General features: G+C 49.2%; 2 protein-coding genes across 2 annotated transcripts in view; one reads left to right on the top strand and one right to left on the bottom strand.

Moving 5' to 3' along the window:
• The window catches only part of KCTD20 (potassium channel tetramerization domain containing 20), a 69,189-nt gene that overhangs the window by 30,086 nt on the left and 26,836 nt on the right, over window positions 1–12,267 (bottom strand). Inside the window, exon 6 of the mRNA XM_064498140.1 lies at window positions 3,504–3,706. The gene's annotated coding sequence lies outside the window, so the exon portion shown is untranslated. The remainder of the gene's footprint in view (window positions 1–3,503; window positions 3,707–12,267) is intronic.
• On the top strand, window positions 1,794–7,810 carry ETV7 (ETS variant transcription factor 7). The gene is made up of 7 exons (XM_026111786.2): window positions 1,794–2,162; window positions 2,446–2,610; window positions 3,426–3,533; window positions 4,566–4,781; window positions 5,097–5,239; window positions 5,680–5,780; window positions 6,590–7,810. The coding sequence occupies exons 1-7, from the start codon at window positions 2,021–2,023 to the stop codon at window positions 6,699–6,701; spliced, it is 987 nt and encodes a 328-aa protein (XP_025967571.2). The 5' UTR covers window positions 1,794–2,020; the 3' UTR covers window positions 6,702–7,810.

Here is a 12,267-nt window from a genome sequence, read left to right as displayed (position 1 = left end):
AAAAGCTACCAAGCAGTCTGGATCATTTTTAGAGTAAATCTAGTTTTAACAGAGCCATGAAGACAGGGGAAAAACAAAATGTCTTTACAGAGGGGTTATAGACAAAATACACCGCTAATTTCTTTCACTTTTATTTTTCCTGTAGCCTATTGCTTAGATTGAATCTGAAACACCGTTTGCATTGCTAGAAAGTCTGTTCAGAGTTTATGCAGGATCATCTCAGGTTTCCTCATACATTGTTAAGAAGCCAATTACTTTGTTAAAACTAACAACCCAGATCCTGTAACAGCTAGCAATGATTATACCACTGCCAGAGAAATTGTTAATACTGGTTCTCCTGATGAAGAAAAACCCAACACCCAGAGATTTAGTTTTGGAATGATTCAGCTCCTTATCTTTATCATAAAAAGGCTGAGTTATAAAGATAGCTCTTTTAAGGTTTCCTTCTTGTTTTGACACACTTCATACGTGACAATAAAGACGCAGTATCACTATAAAGTACTTCGGTAATCTCCGCCATTCCCAGCATCCTAGCCAAATTGTTCCCTTCCTCCCGGTAAAACTCCCCCAGACCACAGCGGAACATTTTCCCGGGAGAGGTGGAGCGATCCGCTCCTCAGACACTTGTGGATCCCTGCAGGATTCCCCGGCTTTGGGGGCACCAGCTTCGCATTTAAGCCGTGTGTCCAACCACCACAGTCTGCTCTGTCACCAGCACCTTGACTTTCTTTACCCCTGATTTTCAGAGAGGCTGAACTCCTACAAATGCGCATAAACTTGAAGAGTGCTGGCTGGCCTAACCACCCCGAAAATCTCCCTGAGGGTGTACTGAAGTGTCCAGAATCAGCAATGGCTTCAGAAAACACTGGTTACAAGCAAAGTTTTCAATCTTCTAGAGAATTAATCTGATTAGCCTCGCAATTGCTGGGATTCACATTAGTAGACTCCTAAGAGGAAACATACCTTGACTATCAATAATATTTCAAGATATAGATGGGACTGAAAACAGGATCTGAACTTGCTTCTTGCTCACGGGTTCTGGATAAAAGCCCAGAGACAGGCTGAAGCATTTAAGTCCTCTCCTTAAACCCCAGACCTCCAACAAGCTGCCGAGGATCTTGCAGGAAGCCTGGAGCTCACGTGGGCGCTGAAGGCTCTGCTGGTCTTGGCTTCATCTTCCAATTCCCTGCAGCCATGGGGCATTGGAAATGCCTAATAACAACTCACTTTTGGAGCCTAGATGAGCCTTTAATGATGGCAGATACCTGCACTAATGTTGAAGAAAAGAACGTGAGGAAGAGGGATGGGATCTCTGGCTACTAACACTGTCTAAGGGCAACCAGAAATTCATCCTGGGCCTGGTAAAGAACCTGGAATCAGTATTGAAGGGTCATGCAGACTTGTCTTGTCCATACATGATGGGCTGGGGACTGCAACACCAGCCCAGATTCCCTAAATTTAAGCCTAGGCAGGCAGTATCCTTTATTCTAAAGCATGCATGCTTTAAAAAGTGCAGGTCAGTCCTGTCTAAAATCAGGAATGAATTAAAGGTCGGAAATATGGAAGATTCCCCGGTCCCATTAGAAATTATAGGGAGAAAAAGGGTAGATTATTGGGCACTACATTGCAGACAGAATCTTGCCTCCCACCAGCTTGTAGAAAAGAGGGGAACTTTCCTTACGTCCTACGTGGTTGTCATTTCCACTTCATTCGGGAAGTTGAGGTGGCACTTCCAGGAACCGCCGCCGTCTCTATTGCCATGTTCGGTAGCTGGTGTGGCACTGATTCAGCAAGAAGGGTACCCACTCCCCACTGCAGACTGAGTCACCAGCTTTACCTCCAGATATGGGGTTTCCCCGGTGGCCTCCTTCCAGTGACCAGCCAGGCTTGAGCTACTTTAAAGTGCATCATGCTGCTCCGAGAAAGTAGCTAGAAACTATTTGGGCAATGTTTACTGAGGTGGAGATGTCTCCAAATCTAAGTGAAGGCAAGACGCAGGAGGGAATTTTTTGCCCTGTTGATGTGTTTGATTTCTTTTCCCCAGGGTAAAGTGACAGTCGGTTCTTCGAGCCCAGTTGTAGCAGCTTCGCTACCACCCCAGCCCCAGGCCAGAGGCACACCCATTGGCGAGGGGGAAATCTTCAAGCTACCAGGAAGGCTGAGTGAGTTGCCGTTGAGCAAGTCAATGCTTCTTACAACAGACGTCCCCGCAGGGTGGGACACAGTGGGTGCAGCAGTGGTGACATTGTGATCATTGCCCACTGTCTAGATTAGGGGACAGGATGGGCCAGCTCATCACAGCTCATTTTCTTTCTCTGGGGTAATTTGATCTGTGAACGTTTAAGAGGGGAAGTTTGGGGATGGAGGAGCCTAGTGTCCCATCTGGCCCCTCGCTGGTTTTGAAGATGGAGACCAAGTTATTTCAGAGGCTGCCCGTGGTTTCAGGAATCCAGCCCTCGCTGTGGAGCAAGGAGGATGTGATCCACTGGCTGAGATGGGCCGAGAAAGAATATTCCCTTCGGCAAACGGATGAAAGCAAGTTTGAGATGAACGGGAAAGCCCTGTGCATTCTCACCAAGGATGACTTCAGATACAGAGCTCCTAGCTCAGGTTAGATGAGGGGGAATGGTGTTTCTAAGGATAGACTGAGCACAGCACATGCTGGGGGCTGCTAAGAGGGGCTGGATAGGTCCTGGCAAATGTGGATTGAGCCCTGCCTAGCCAGCTGGATGAAGGAGGCTGGGACAACTCTCTTCTTTCCTTAGACCATCTAGATTGCAAATTCTTTGGGATGGGGATAACCTCCTACTCTGTAAGTGGCACAGAAATACAGGCAACAATATCAAAATCCAGCTGTGGGGAACAGCAAATCATAGTGGCTTTTGGGCATCACCTTTTGTTACTCTTTCTTGCATGGTTTCAACAGGGTGGGATTAAAAGGACTGTCATGCACAGCCTGATGCGCAGTCCACACGGCTGCCCTTCCCCGTGGCAACACCCTTAGGTATCCACTCGAAGCCCTATCCTGGATTCTGCCATACGGAGCATATTGTCCCTGCAGCAGTTTCAGTTAATAAACCTGAGTTTCCTATACAAAAGTCGGGGGTAGTATTGCCCCATATCATTAAAAGAAAAGTTCCAGATAGTTACAGTCCCCACAGCAAACAAAGTGATCCTTTACTATGTGCATAGGAGAGGTCTGACTTCCCTGGGGGACAAGATGTGATGGTGAAAGAGGGTTGTCAGGAAAGAAGCAGATGGTGATGGAGAGAACAGGGACTGCATGGCTTGAATTGCCAGTGCAATAATAAAACCTGTTACCACTTTTTGCAGCTTCTGTTATCCGGATGATGTATTTCTGCAATATCGAATTATAGTATGACATAATCATCTGAACAGACTCAAATGCTTTCCTTCCCCTGTAGGTGATGTCTTATATGAATTACTACAGTATATCAAAACTCAAAGAAGAGCTCTGGTGTGCAGCCCTTTGCTGAACTCACCCTTCAGGGAGGTCAGGAGCACGGTGGAAGGTATGATGGAGAATGGCAGCTGTCCATCAGGCAGAGCCTGCCCTGGGCCACAGTAGGTTGCACAGGTCAGAGGTTCGAAGCTCGTCTGAGGGAGGTGGCTTGGAAATCTCTGATGTTGTGGGCACAAGTAGCTGTGTTCGAGTGCTCCTCTTGGCTCGGCAATCCCTGCAGAGCTGGCAGATGGAGAAAAAGGAGGAGTTAGATGTTAGGTTTGGGCAGGGAAATGAGCACTGGTTGGGTGGCAGGATCTAGGGGCCAGAGCAGGGTGGTCTTCCTTTCCAGATGCTGTTGCTGTCCCTACAGCAAGGGCTGCATGTTCAGAGACAGCTGCTCATTTTGGGTGCCCTGTTTCTGCAAAGCCAGCTTTAAGGGCTTTGAGCTTCCTTCCTCCTATGGCTCCTGTGCTGATCTGAGGGTGCAGGCAGCCTCTTTTCTGGGCCCACCTGAATTGGCTGAAGACATCGCCAGCCCCAGCTGCCCACTGCTGCCCAGTACGTGGGGAATGCCCTCCCCACAGCTCTGCCAGGGTTCGTTTGCACAGCCAGTGAGGATGGTTTCATATGACCTGGCTCACTTTGCACTGAGGCAGATCCAGGAGCACTCTCACGAGCCTCTCTGCTGGCATTAACAAGTGGATGTAGGGTGACAAATTTCTTAAACGGCCATGGCAGTTTCCAAGGGGATCAATCACATGCATGTGCTCTGATATTCTCCCATTCCAACTTTTCTTCTCCTCTAACAACTCTCCCACTTGCCCTCCCTGTGGCTGGCAGTGCCTCTAACCCACCTGAGCCCTTCTGCTACTTCTGCTTCCAGCACTCCTTTTCCCTCAGGAAAATCCCTGGACTTTCCTCTTCGCCTGTCTCCACTGACTGCAGTGTCAGCTGGTTGGTGTGAGACTGGGGCTTGCAGTGACGACAGACCCAGACTTTCCGCAGTAAAACAGTCCCAGGCTCTGCTTCTCTGCACATTTCATGGCTTCAAAGGTCTCCTGGGTCCTACCGTAACGCACTGCACGGGGTTTTCTTGCAGGGGTGGACTGCAGCGCACAGGCTGCCCCAGCCGCTGTTTCTTCCCCCCTGCCCAGCTGCTCGAACAGCGCCAAGCAACCCCTGTCCCCCGGCTGGACCCGCAGCCATGAGGAGCCACTGAACCTCTCGCATCCCAGCTCAGATGGCAGCTGCAGGGCAGATGCCCTCTGCTCTTTTCCTACACCCCCATCAGCCCCAGCAGATGGGAAGATTGCAGGTGAATATGATTTTTTTGCCTGGTTCCTAAGGGAAATGAGGTTGCGTTGCCTTTGTCCTTCTCTCTGTCAGCCTGTCCCCCTTCCATTTATTCCACTCTTCAGTTAGTGCACGTCTGCCTCAGTTTCCCCACCTGAGATATACTAGTTTCCCACACATTTTGAGATCTAGCAATGAATGCGCTGCACGTGAGTTTTGGACTCTCGTTATTATTATTATTGCTACGACAAGAAGTCCTGTTGCTGACCAGTCCTCACCAGTGTAGGTGCCTTAGCAGGAACTCTGTGACTGTTTCTTCTTCTGTGCCAATGCTCAGACTGCAGGTTACTGTGGGACTACGTGTACCAGCTCCTCTCTGACAGCCGCTATGAGCCTTACATCAAGTGGGAAGACAAGGAAGCCAAGGTCTTCCGGGTCGTTAATCCCAATGGACTTGCCCAGCTCTGGGGGAACCACAAGGTAAATTCAGTCGAGACCAAGTTTGTCATTCCTGGGCTTTTGAATGTCGCCTTAGCTCCATCCCCTCACGACCTGCTCCCTGGCTCCGTTTGACACAAGGACAGGGGAGGGTGAGAACAGAGTGGGCCCAAGTCTACAAAGAGACGTCAACATCTTGTTGATTTAAAAGAGAGGCATGTATCTGAGGAGAGCCTCCAGCGCCCAGCTCCTCAGCCCCCAGCAGGGATGCAGACCGCAGCAGCTGGGACTTGCTGCCAAGGGCCCAGAAGCAAGCTCAGCTTACAGAGACCCAGGACACCACCTGCAATGTCTGTGAAACCACCTTGAGCATCCCACACATGGCCTAGCAGGCCCGATTGCTGCACAGAGACCCAAACCAGGTGTCTGTGCTTGGTTTACACACACACACAAAAAAACCCCTAATTCTTTTCTCCTTCTAGAACCGGATAAACATGACATATGAAAAGATGTCACGAGCACTCAGACATTACTACAAACTCAACATCATCAAAAAGGAGCCAGGGCAGAAGCTGTTGTTTAGGTAAGATGAAGCAGTGGCAGGTGACTGGTGGGCTCCAGATGTTGGCAGCTGCTTCATCTCACTGGATCCTTGATGGTCCAGACCTGAGATGAAGTCACGGTGTCCTTGCTGTATTTTTGGGGTGACTGCATGAGAACGTGGCCTGTCCTGGTTTGATAGTGCTGGTCCCACCTGGCTGGCTGCTGCCAGGCACGCAGGAATCCCACAGCAGCTGTGTGCGTGGATCTGAGTGCTGAAGTCAGCCCTCATTTTGCGGGAAAAGGCCTGGGTTGGTTTTGGTTTCGCAAAACCTCAGGGGTTGCTTCTGTTTGCTTCTTTTTTTCCTCCCCTGTAAATGCAACACTCCAGCAGGTTTGTATGTGGGCTCTGCTCTGCGCAAACCAGGTGCATGGGACGCCTGGGTGCCATGGTCCTGCTGGATCCGCTGCCCCACGCAGCAGGCTGCAATCCATCCCAGGCTGAAGTCTGTCTGCCAGCAGCAACCAGCCATTGTGGAGTCAGGCAGGGAATTCAATTTTTCATTGAATTTCACACTGTTTTCAGTGCTGGATGCTTGCCTGGGAGTAGTTTAAACTTAAAATGCCAGCGCTGGGCTCAAGGCTGAGGTGCGATACACTTCACCTGCCCGGGCTCTGTGCATTCAGGGTGCAAAGCAAGAACTGGGATCCTCAGCAAAGCCCGGAGGCTGCAGACAGCCTCCATGGGGAGCTCCAGAGCTCAGCTGGCAGGCGCAGTGGCTTCAGCATTTACAGACTGTTGTGGGGCTGGGTTTGCCCATGCAGTTAAAACTGTTCAAAAATGCATTGCAGATTTCTGAAGACTCCTGGGGAGATCATCCATGAGAAACCCAGCAAACTGGAGCAGCTGGAGAATGAGGAACATGAGGATTTCAAGGAAGACATATTGGAGGTCTCGCCGTAGGAAATCTCTGAGGGTGGCATTTGCAATGTATTGCAGACAGATTTGTGCTCCACTGTGAAGTGCCAGGGTCTCGCTCTCCCAGCAGAAGGCCACAGAGCGGTGGTCATGGATTTTAAAACCTGTCCTGAGCAAAGGCTGTGACAGCTTTGGGGCTTTGTCAGCAAACCTCACACACCTAAATTATCCTCCAGTCCAGAAAATGAAGGTGAATGTGTGGGTTGGTCTTTTGCTTGCTTCTTTTCCCTCCTCTGTGAGGGAATGTGGTATTTTTTGCTTTTTGTGTTTCAATGCTTGTCTATAAGGTTCAAGCTTGCTGGTAAGGATGGCTCCATTCTTCAAACCAAGCCTGACGAGCAGAGAGCGCTGGAGCACACACTTTGCGTTGAACATTTACTGAAGCACTTTCACTGAGAGCGGTGGTCCGCAGCATTCACATGCTGGTCTGAAACTGAGCCTTTGCCCCCGATTGGGGAATGGACTTACATCACAGATATGCTGTACATTACAATCTCACGGGCTGCAGCGGAGCTGCTCACAGGATTGAGGGCGGGAACATGCTGAAATATCTGCCTGCATCGGGCCCGGTCGGAGATGTGCAGCTCCAGGCTGCAGGGAGTCTTTAAGCTGGGTCTCATTTTAACTCCTTTCCATCCATATAATGCTTTTTAAAATTAGCTGACTAGATAATGTGACAAGGAGCACAAGCCAGTAATGAATATGATCACACTCATCATTAGAGATGTAGTTATTTGCTTTGGGTACAAAACACAAAGGGGCACGGTATTGACTCACATCCTCCAGGGGAGCAGTTTGGGGTACTCCTGTGAAATCCATGGAGCTGGGCTGTGTTTTACACCATGGGAGGATGTAGCACATATAATCTTTGCCCTCAGCTTCTGAATACCCAAAGCAAAGTTCCCAGTGAGCTGAAGTTTACATAGAGTATTTGGGCAAATAGCGGAAACAGCTGGCTTTGTAACCTCAGGTACTGTTAATAAGTGCTGGAAGGAACAATGTGCATGTGTTTTTTTAAATCTGAAAAAATCCATTAATATTTTTGGATTACTTTTTGTTGAGGAAATAAAATTCTGAGACTGCACAATTGAAAAGCCCACTTCTTGCTGGTTGAAAATCTGAAACGGAGAAACCCAAGCCTTCCTCATTTACCCAGAAAATAAGCACTGCAAAGAAACTCTCATGTAACCAGCTCCAGATGAGCAACCCAGTTCCTGTCCCCGAGCTTGTCAGCCTGGAAACCAGAGCACAGTAGTCCAAGCTGCTCAGCAGCTGCTGGGTGAATGCAGTACAAACACTTGGCATTTTATAGCTACATGGAAAACCACAGACACACGTAGTGAAAGCAGCATTATGTTTCATGGCTGATGGGAAATGGAGAGTTCCTTCAGACCTTGGTTTCACACCAGCGCAGAACTAATCCTGCTGGTTTCTATCCTTGCTCTGGATACTTGCCCCCAGCCCCAGGATGCAGTCGCAGAGCTGTGTCAGCTCCACTTTTGGGGCAATGCTGTGAACAGATCAGGCAACCGCTGGTCTTAAAAGAAATCTTGGCAGGATTTGATGACTGAGGTTTCCATCAAAGATTGACATTGCCACCCCGAAACCACAGCCCCCCTTGCTGTAAGCTGGCATTGCGCTACCAAAATGGTTTACACCAATTAACTGACTGCTCCAAAGAGGGTGGTTCCTCCTCTTTTGTATGCTGGCATAAGTCCCTGCCACATTTCTTGGGTCAGAAATCGATCAAACTTTTCCAAAGAAGAGCAAAATTCCCCCTCTCATTTAAAAATCCTCTTTTATGCTGAAAACTTGCTCCTTTGCCTGGCTTCCAGCTGTGGTTGTAGCAACCTCATCTGAAGAGCGTAGTGGGCTACCCATGGTGGGAAGCGCAGTGGCGGGCTGGCAAAACATCCTCGCTTCAGCTCCCAGCTCCTGACTCACAGCACCAGCGATTGCTGGCACAGCACAGTGCGCAGTGTCTTCTCCAGAAACACTGGTTGGGAAGTTTCACTTCCAGAAAATCAGCAGCTCATTAGCAAAACACAAGGGCTGGAAAAGTCAAGTGATGGCAGAGAGGAAAATGAGGATCAGATGTGCTGATGGGGTAAATGAACATAATGTTCAGCCTTTGGGAGATGCTAGCAAGGGAGGGAAGCCAAAATCTCTGCTAGGAGAGGGGTGGTGGGTGTTCAGCACCCAGCCAAGCTGGAGCCAGGTGCCAGGCCCAGCCTGGGGATGCAGGTCACACCAGGAAGGACCCTGGACTGCATGATCCTTCTATGGAGGGTGCATTTTGTCTCAGAAAAGACTAAAAGGAGATTTTTTGGGGGGGTGAAATCTAGTCCCATGTAGAGAGTTAGCATAAGGCCTGCCCAGACACGAGGGCCGGCTTTGGAAGGAAAGAAGGTCTCCTTTCTTGGAAGTTGTCCCAGCCTGGCCCTGTGTCGCTCTTGGGATATACACCCATGGGTGCATTTTACTTGGTCTTCTCATAACAAGACATCCCACCTGCCTCCTTGTCATGGAAACAGTCCCCATGGCTCCTGAGCAGCCCGAGGTCTAACCACTGCTCAGGCTGGCAGGTCTTGTGCTGTGGGAGAAAGTGGCCAGGAGTGATCCTGGTGCTTGTGGGTGGCGTGCGCTGATGCCATGTGGGATGCTGTTAGTTCACCTGTTTTTCCCGCAATGACTAAGGATCACGCTGGACTTAAACAGCGGGGATTTCCTCTCCTGTTTGGGAAGCTGCCAAACACGTTCAAACCTCCTTGGGCTGCACCACGGCCTTGGCTTAGGAGGAAGACAGGGCAGTGGTTTCTTGGGGGCCAAGAAGCAAAGTGCACTTTTGCAATGACGGGCAATGACACTGCACTGGGCTCTTTCCTGGCTCTCAGGAAATACTCACATCCTCCCTAGGACAATGTGACCATGGCTCTTCTCACTGCTTCCCACCAGAGGTGGTAAATGGAAGCAGAATAACGGTAAACATGTTGTTTCCCTGGAACCAGGACCCATCCCCTTTGGTAAACAGCAAGTAACTGCCACTTGCACTGGGGCTGACCGGCGTGGGCGTGCAGCAAGGAAGAGCATGCACAAGTCAATGACTTGTGCTGTGACTGAAGTCCAGGGGTGGTGGTGCAGATACGCCCTGGCAGGTGCTCCACATGAGCTTTTTCAGAGATTCAGACACTTAATTCATTGAAGATCTCTGTTCTTGCTTCAGAAGCATCTGACACCAGGTTTGAACAATGTTGTCTAGGGCAGGGTGTTGCACAAAAGCAAATACAGAGGCTCACACCCACCCACTGGCACTGCTGTCTCACATGGCTCCTCTCCTGAGGAAAGTGGGCTAAAATCAATCCTTGGGCTGCAGGAAAAGAGGATTTGCTTTGGAGGCCGGTGCCCACAAACCTCTCAGACCAGACACACTGCAGAAGTGGGCTAAGTGGTGTCTAGTGAGGCTGCCACAGGTCCCACAAGTTGCTGTGCTGTCTATCCAAAGCTCGGCCTGCAGGGGAAGAAGTGGCTGCCCCTCAACACCTGCATCTTGGCTCAGATCTGACGCTGCAGATCCTTCTGTGCTTTGGTGTTTTCCATTCACAGAATCACATAAGTGTTGGCTGGAAGGAACCTTGGACTCCCCAGTCCACCTTCCCACTTAAAACAAGACTGTCATCAACATCAGATCAGGTTGGTCATGGCTTTATCTTCAAAACCTCCAAGGAGAGAGATCCCCCACCTCTCTGGGGACTTGTTTGAGGGCTGCTCCACTCTTCCACAGAGGAGGTTTTTCCTGATGTCCAACCTCAGCCTCCCATGCTGCAGTCTGTGGCTGCCTTGTTTCCAAGAAATTTGGGGGTTTTGACTCCTGGGTTCTGCTCATGAGCACATTTTAACTCACAGTTCATGAGAGGCTATTCCTTTCCCTTGTTTTTTCATCTTCGGGAACAAATTCCTGTAAATAAAGCCAGTTTCCCCCTATGCTGCATCCTTGCATTTTCAGTTCTGCTTTTTCCCTCAAACATCACTAAACTGAAGATATCAAAGCCATCTTTGCATAGTCCCTCCACATGACTTCTCTGCCTGCGAGCTTCCTCATTCTCCCAGTGCTGATGAGAAAAGCAGACAGATTTGGATTCAGATCTTAACACCTTTCTCCCCAACTCTGGCTGTGTGTGGACATAGGAGTTTGGTTTGGTTCAGGTCTTTTGTAAACATCTTTTTCTTATGTCTCTCATCCAGTGGGTTTAAACATGTCCAAAATCCCAGGAGGGGCCTGAACGTGGATAAAAGATTGGCTCCAGAATCACAGTTCAGGGCAAGATTTATTCTGCAACCCCCTGCTAAGTGCTGGAGCTGCTCTGGGTGTCCTATCTTCAGGCTGTGCCCAAAAATGCTCTTACAAAGAGGAAAAGCCTGGACAAGGCCATAAGTCAACACTGACTCCCAGTTTAATCATGGGAAGTCTTCCATGAACAGGGATGGTGTTTGGACTCAGCCTTGGATGATCTTCAACACCAACACCTCCAAACTGGAGATGACCAAACTATGCCCCATTGCCAGAGTGGACATGGTCTGGTCAAAGTGGCCTTAAACCAACCAGCCTTTCAAAGTCCTCTTCGTTATATGGCTATTGCAGAGAAAAAGCACCCAAACAAAATTGATTGTGAGACTCATCCTCTACAAGCAACCCTCTCATGAAAGGACATAGTCATATGCTACTTAGCAGCATGGAGCTCCTGATGGATGGACTAATTACTTATCAGCAGTAGATGAGGACACTGAAAAACAGAGCTAGGCAGTCCCTAATCAATACCAGACACTGATTCAACAGTATAGGCTAAGGAGAAGAAGAAGGAAGAAGACTGGACCTCTCCTGCAGGTCTGTCCAAGTAATAGGAAATTGTGGCCCAGAAAGTCTGTAGAAACAGACCTAAAGAAAATAAACATGGAGTCATTCAAGTGCAAGCTGAATCCATTATCTGGAAAAAATCATTTTTATCCAGGATAGACCTGGTCAACACATCATCCTAGCTGAAAACTATAGAAAATGAAGCATTGTTCATGCTGAAATCTTGCCAAGGGGGTTTCCAAATCCGCTCTGCTGGGAATTGCACAGCACAGGTCACTGCCTCCATTGCAGCTCATGAAATACCACCTCATCCCATCACTGTCCTTGCAAGATGCAGTGCAAATTTTTGCCATCAGATGGCAAAATAACAATGAGGATGGCAGACAGCAGCCTGCAGGTGGGTGGCTACAGGCCAGAACAGGAGGATGGCCGTGGTCCAGATTAATGTCCAGTGTAAGAAACACCACAGATTCACTGAACCCATCTTAAAAAAACTCATCTGTCATCATTGTTAGTGGCTGGTGAGGTGCTTAAAACCAGCAAACCCACCATCTCCTGCTCACGCTCCAGTGTGGAGCTGCGTTTCACCTCGTAGGGAAGCACATGGGCTGCCCGAAGGACCCCAGGCTGGGTTTCAAAGACCCTGCAGTGGGCAACTCAGCCAGGCCGTGTATGATGTTCGGAAAGAGCCTGTTAACA

The sequence above is a fragment of the Dromaius novaehollandiae genome, chromosome 27 (assembly GCF_036370855.1).
Source record: "Dromaius novaehollandiae isolate bDroNov1 chromosome 27, bDroNov1.hap1, whole genome shotgun sequence".
Taxonomy (NCBI): Eukaryota; Metazoa; Chordata; class Aves; order Casuariiformes; family Dromaiidae; genus Dromaius; species Dromaius novaehollandiae.
This window is presented reverse-complemented; position numbering and strand designations above follow the sequence as displayed.

Bases quoted from the DNA above. Each gene is read 5' to 3' on its own strand.
- ETV7 (XM_026111786.2), top strand. From the start codon at position 2,021: ATGTGTTTGATTTCTTTTCCCCAGGGTAAAGTGACAGTCGGTTCTTCG. The intron at 2,611-3,425 runs GTTAGATGAGGG...CTTCCCCTGTAG, and splicing joins ATACAGAGCTCCTAGCTCAG to GTGATGTCTTATATGAATTA. The intron at 5,781-6,589 runs GTAAGATGAAGC...AATGCATTGCAG, and splicing joins GGGCAGAAGCTGTTGTTTAG to ATTTCTGAAGACTCCTGGGG.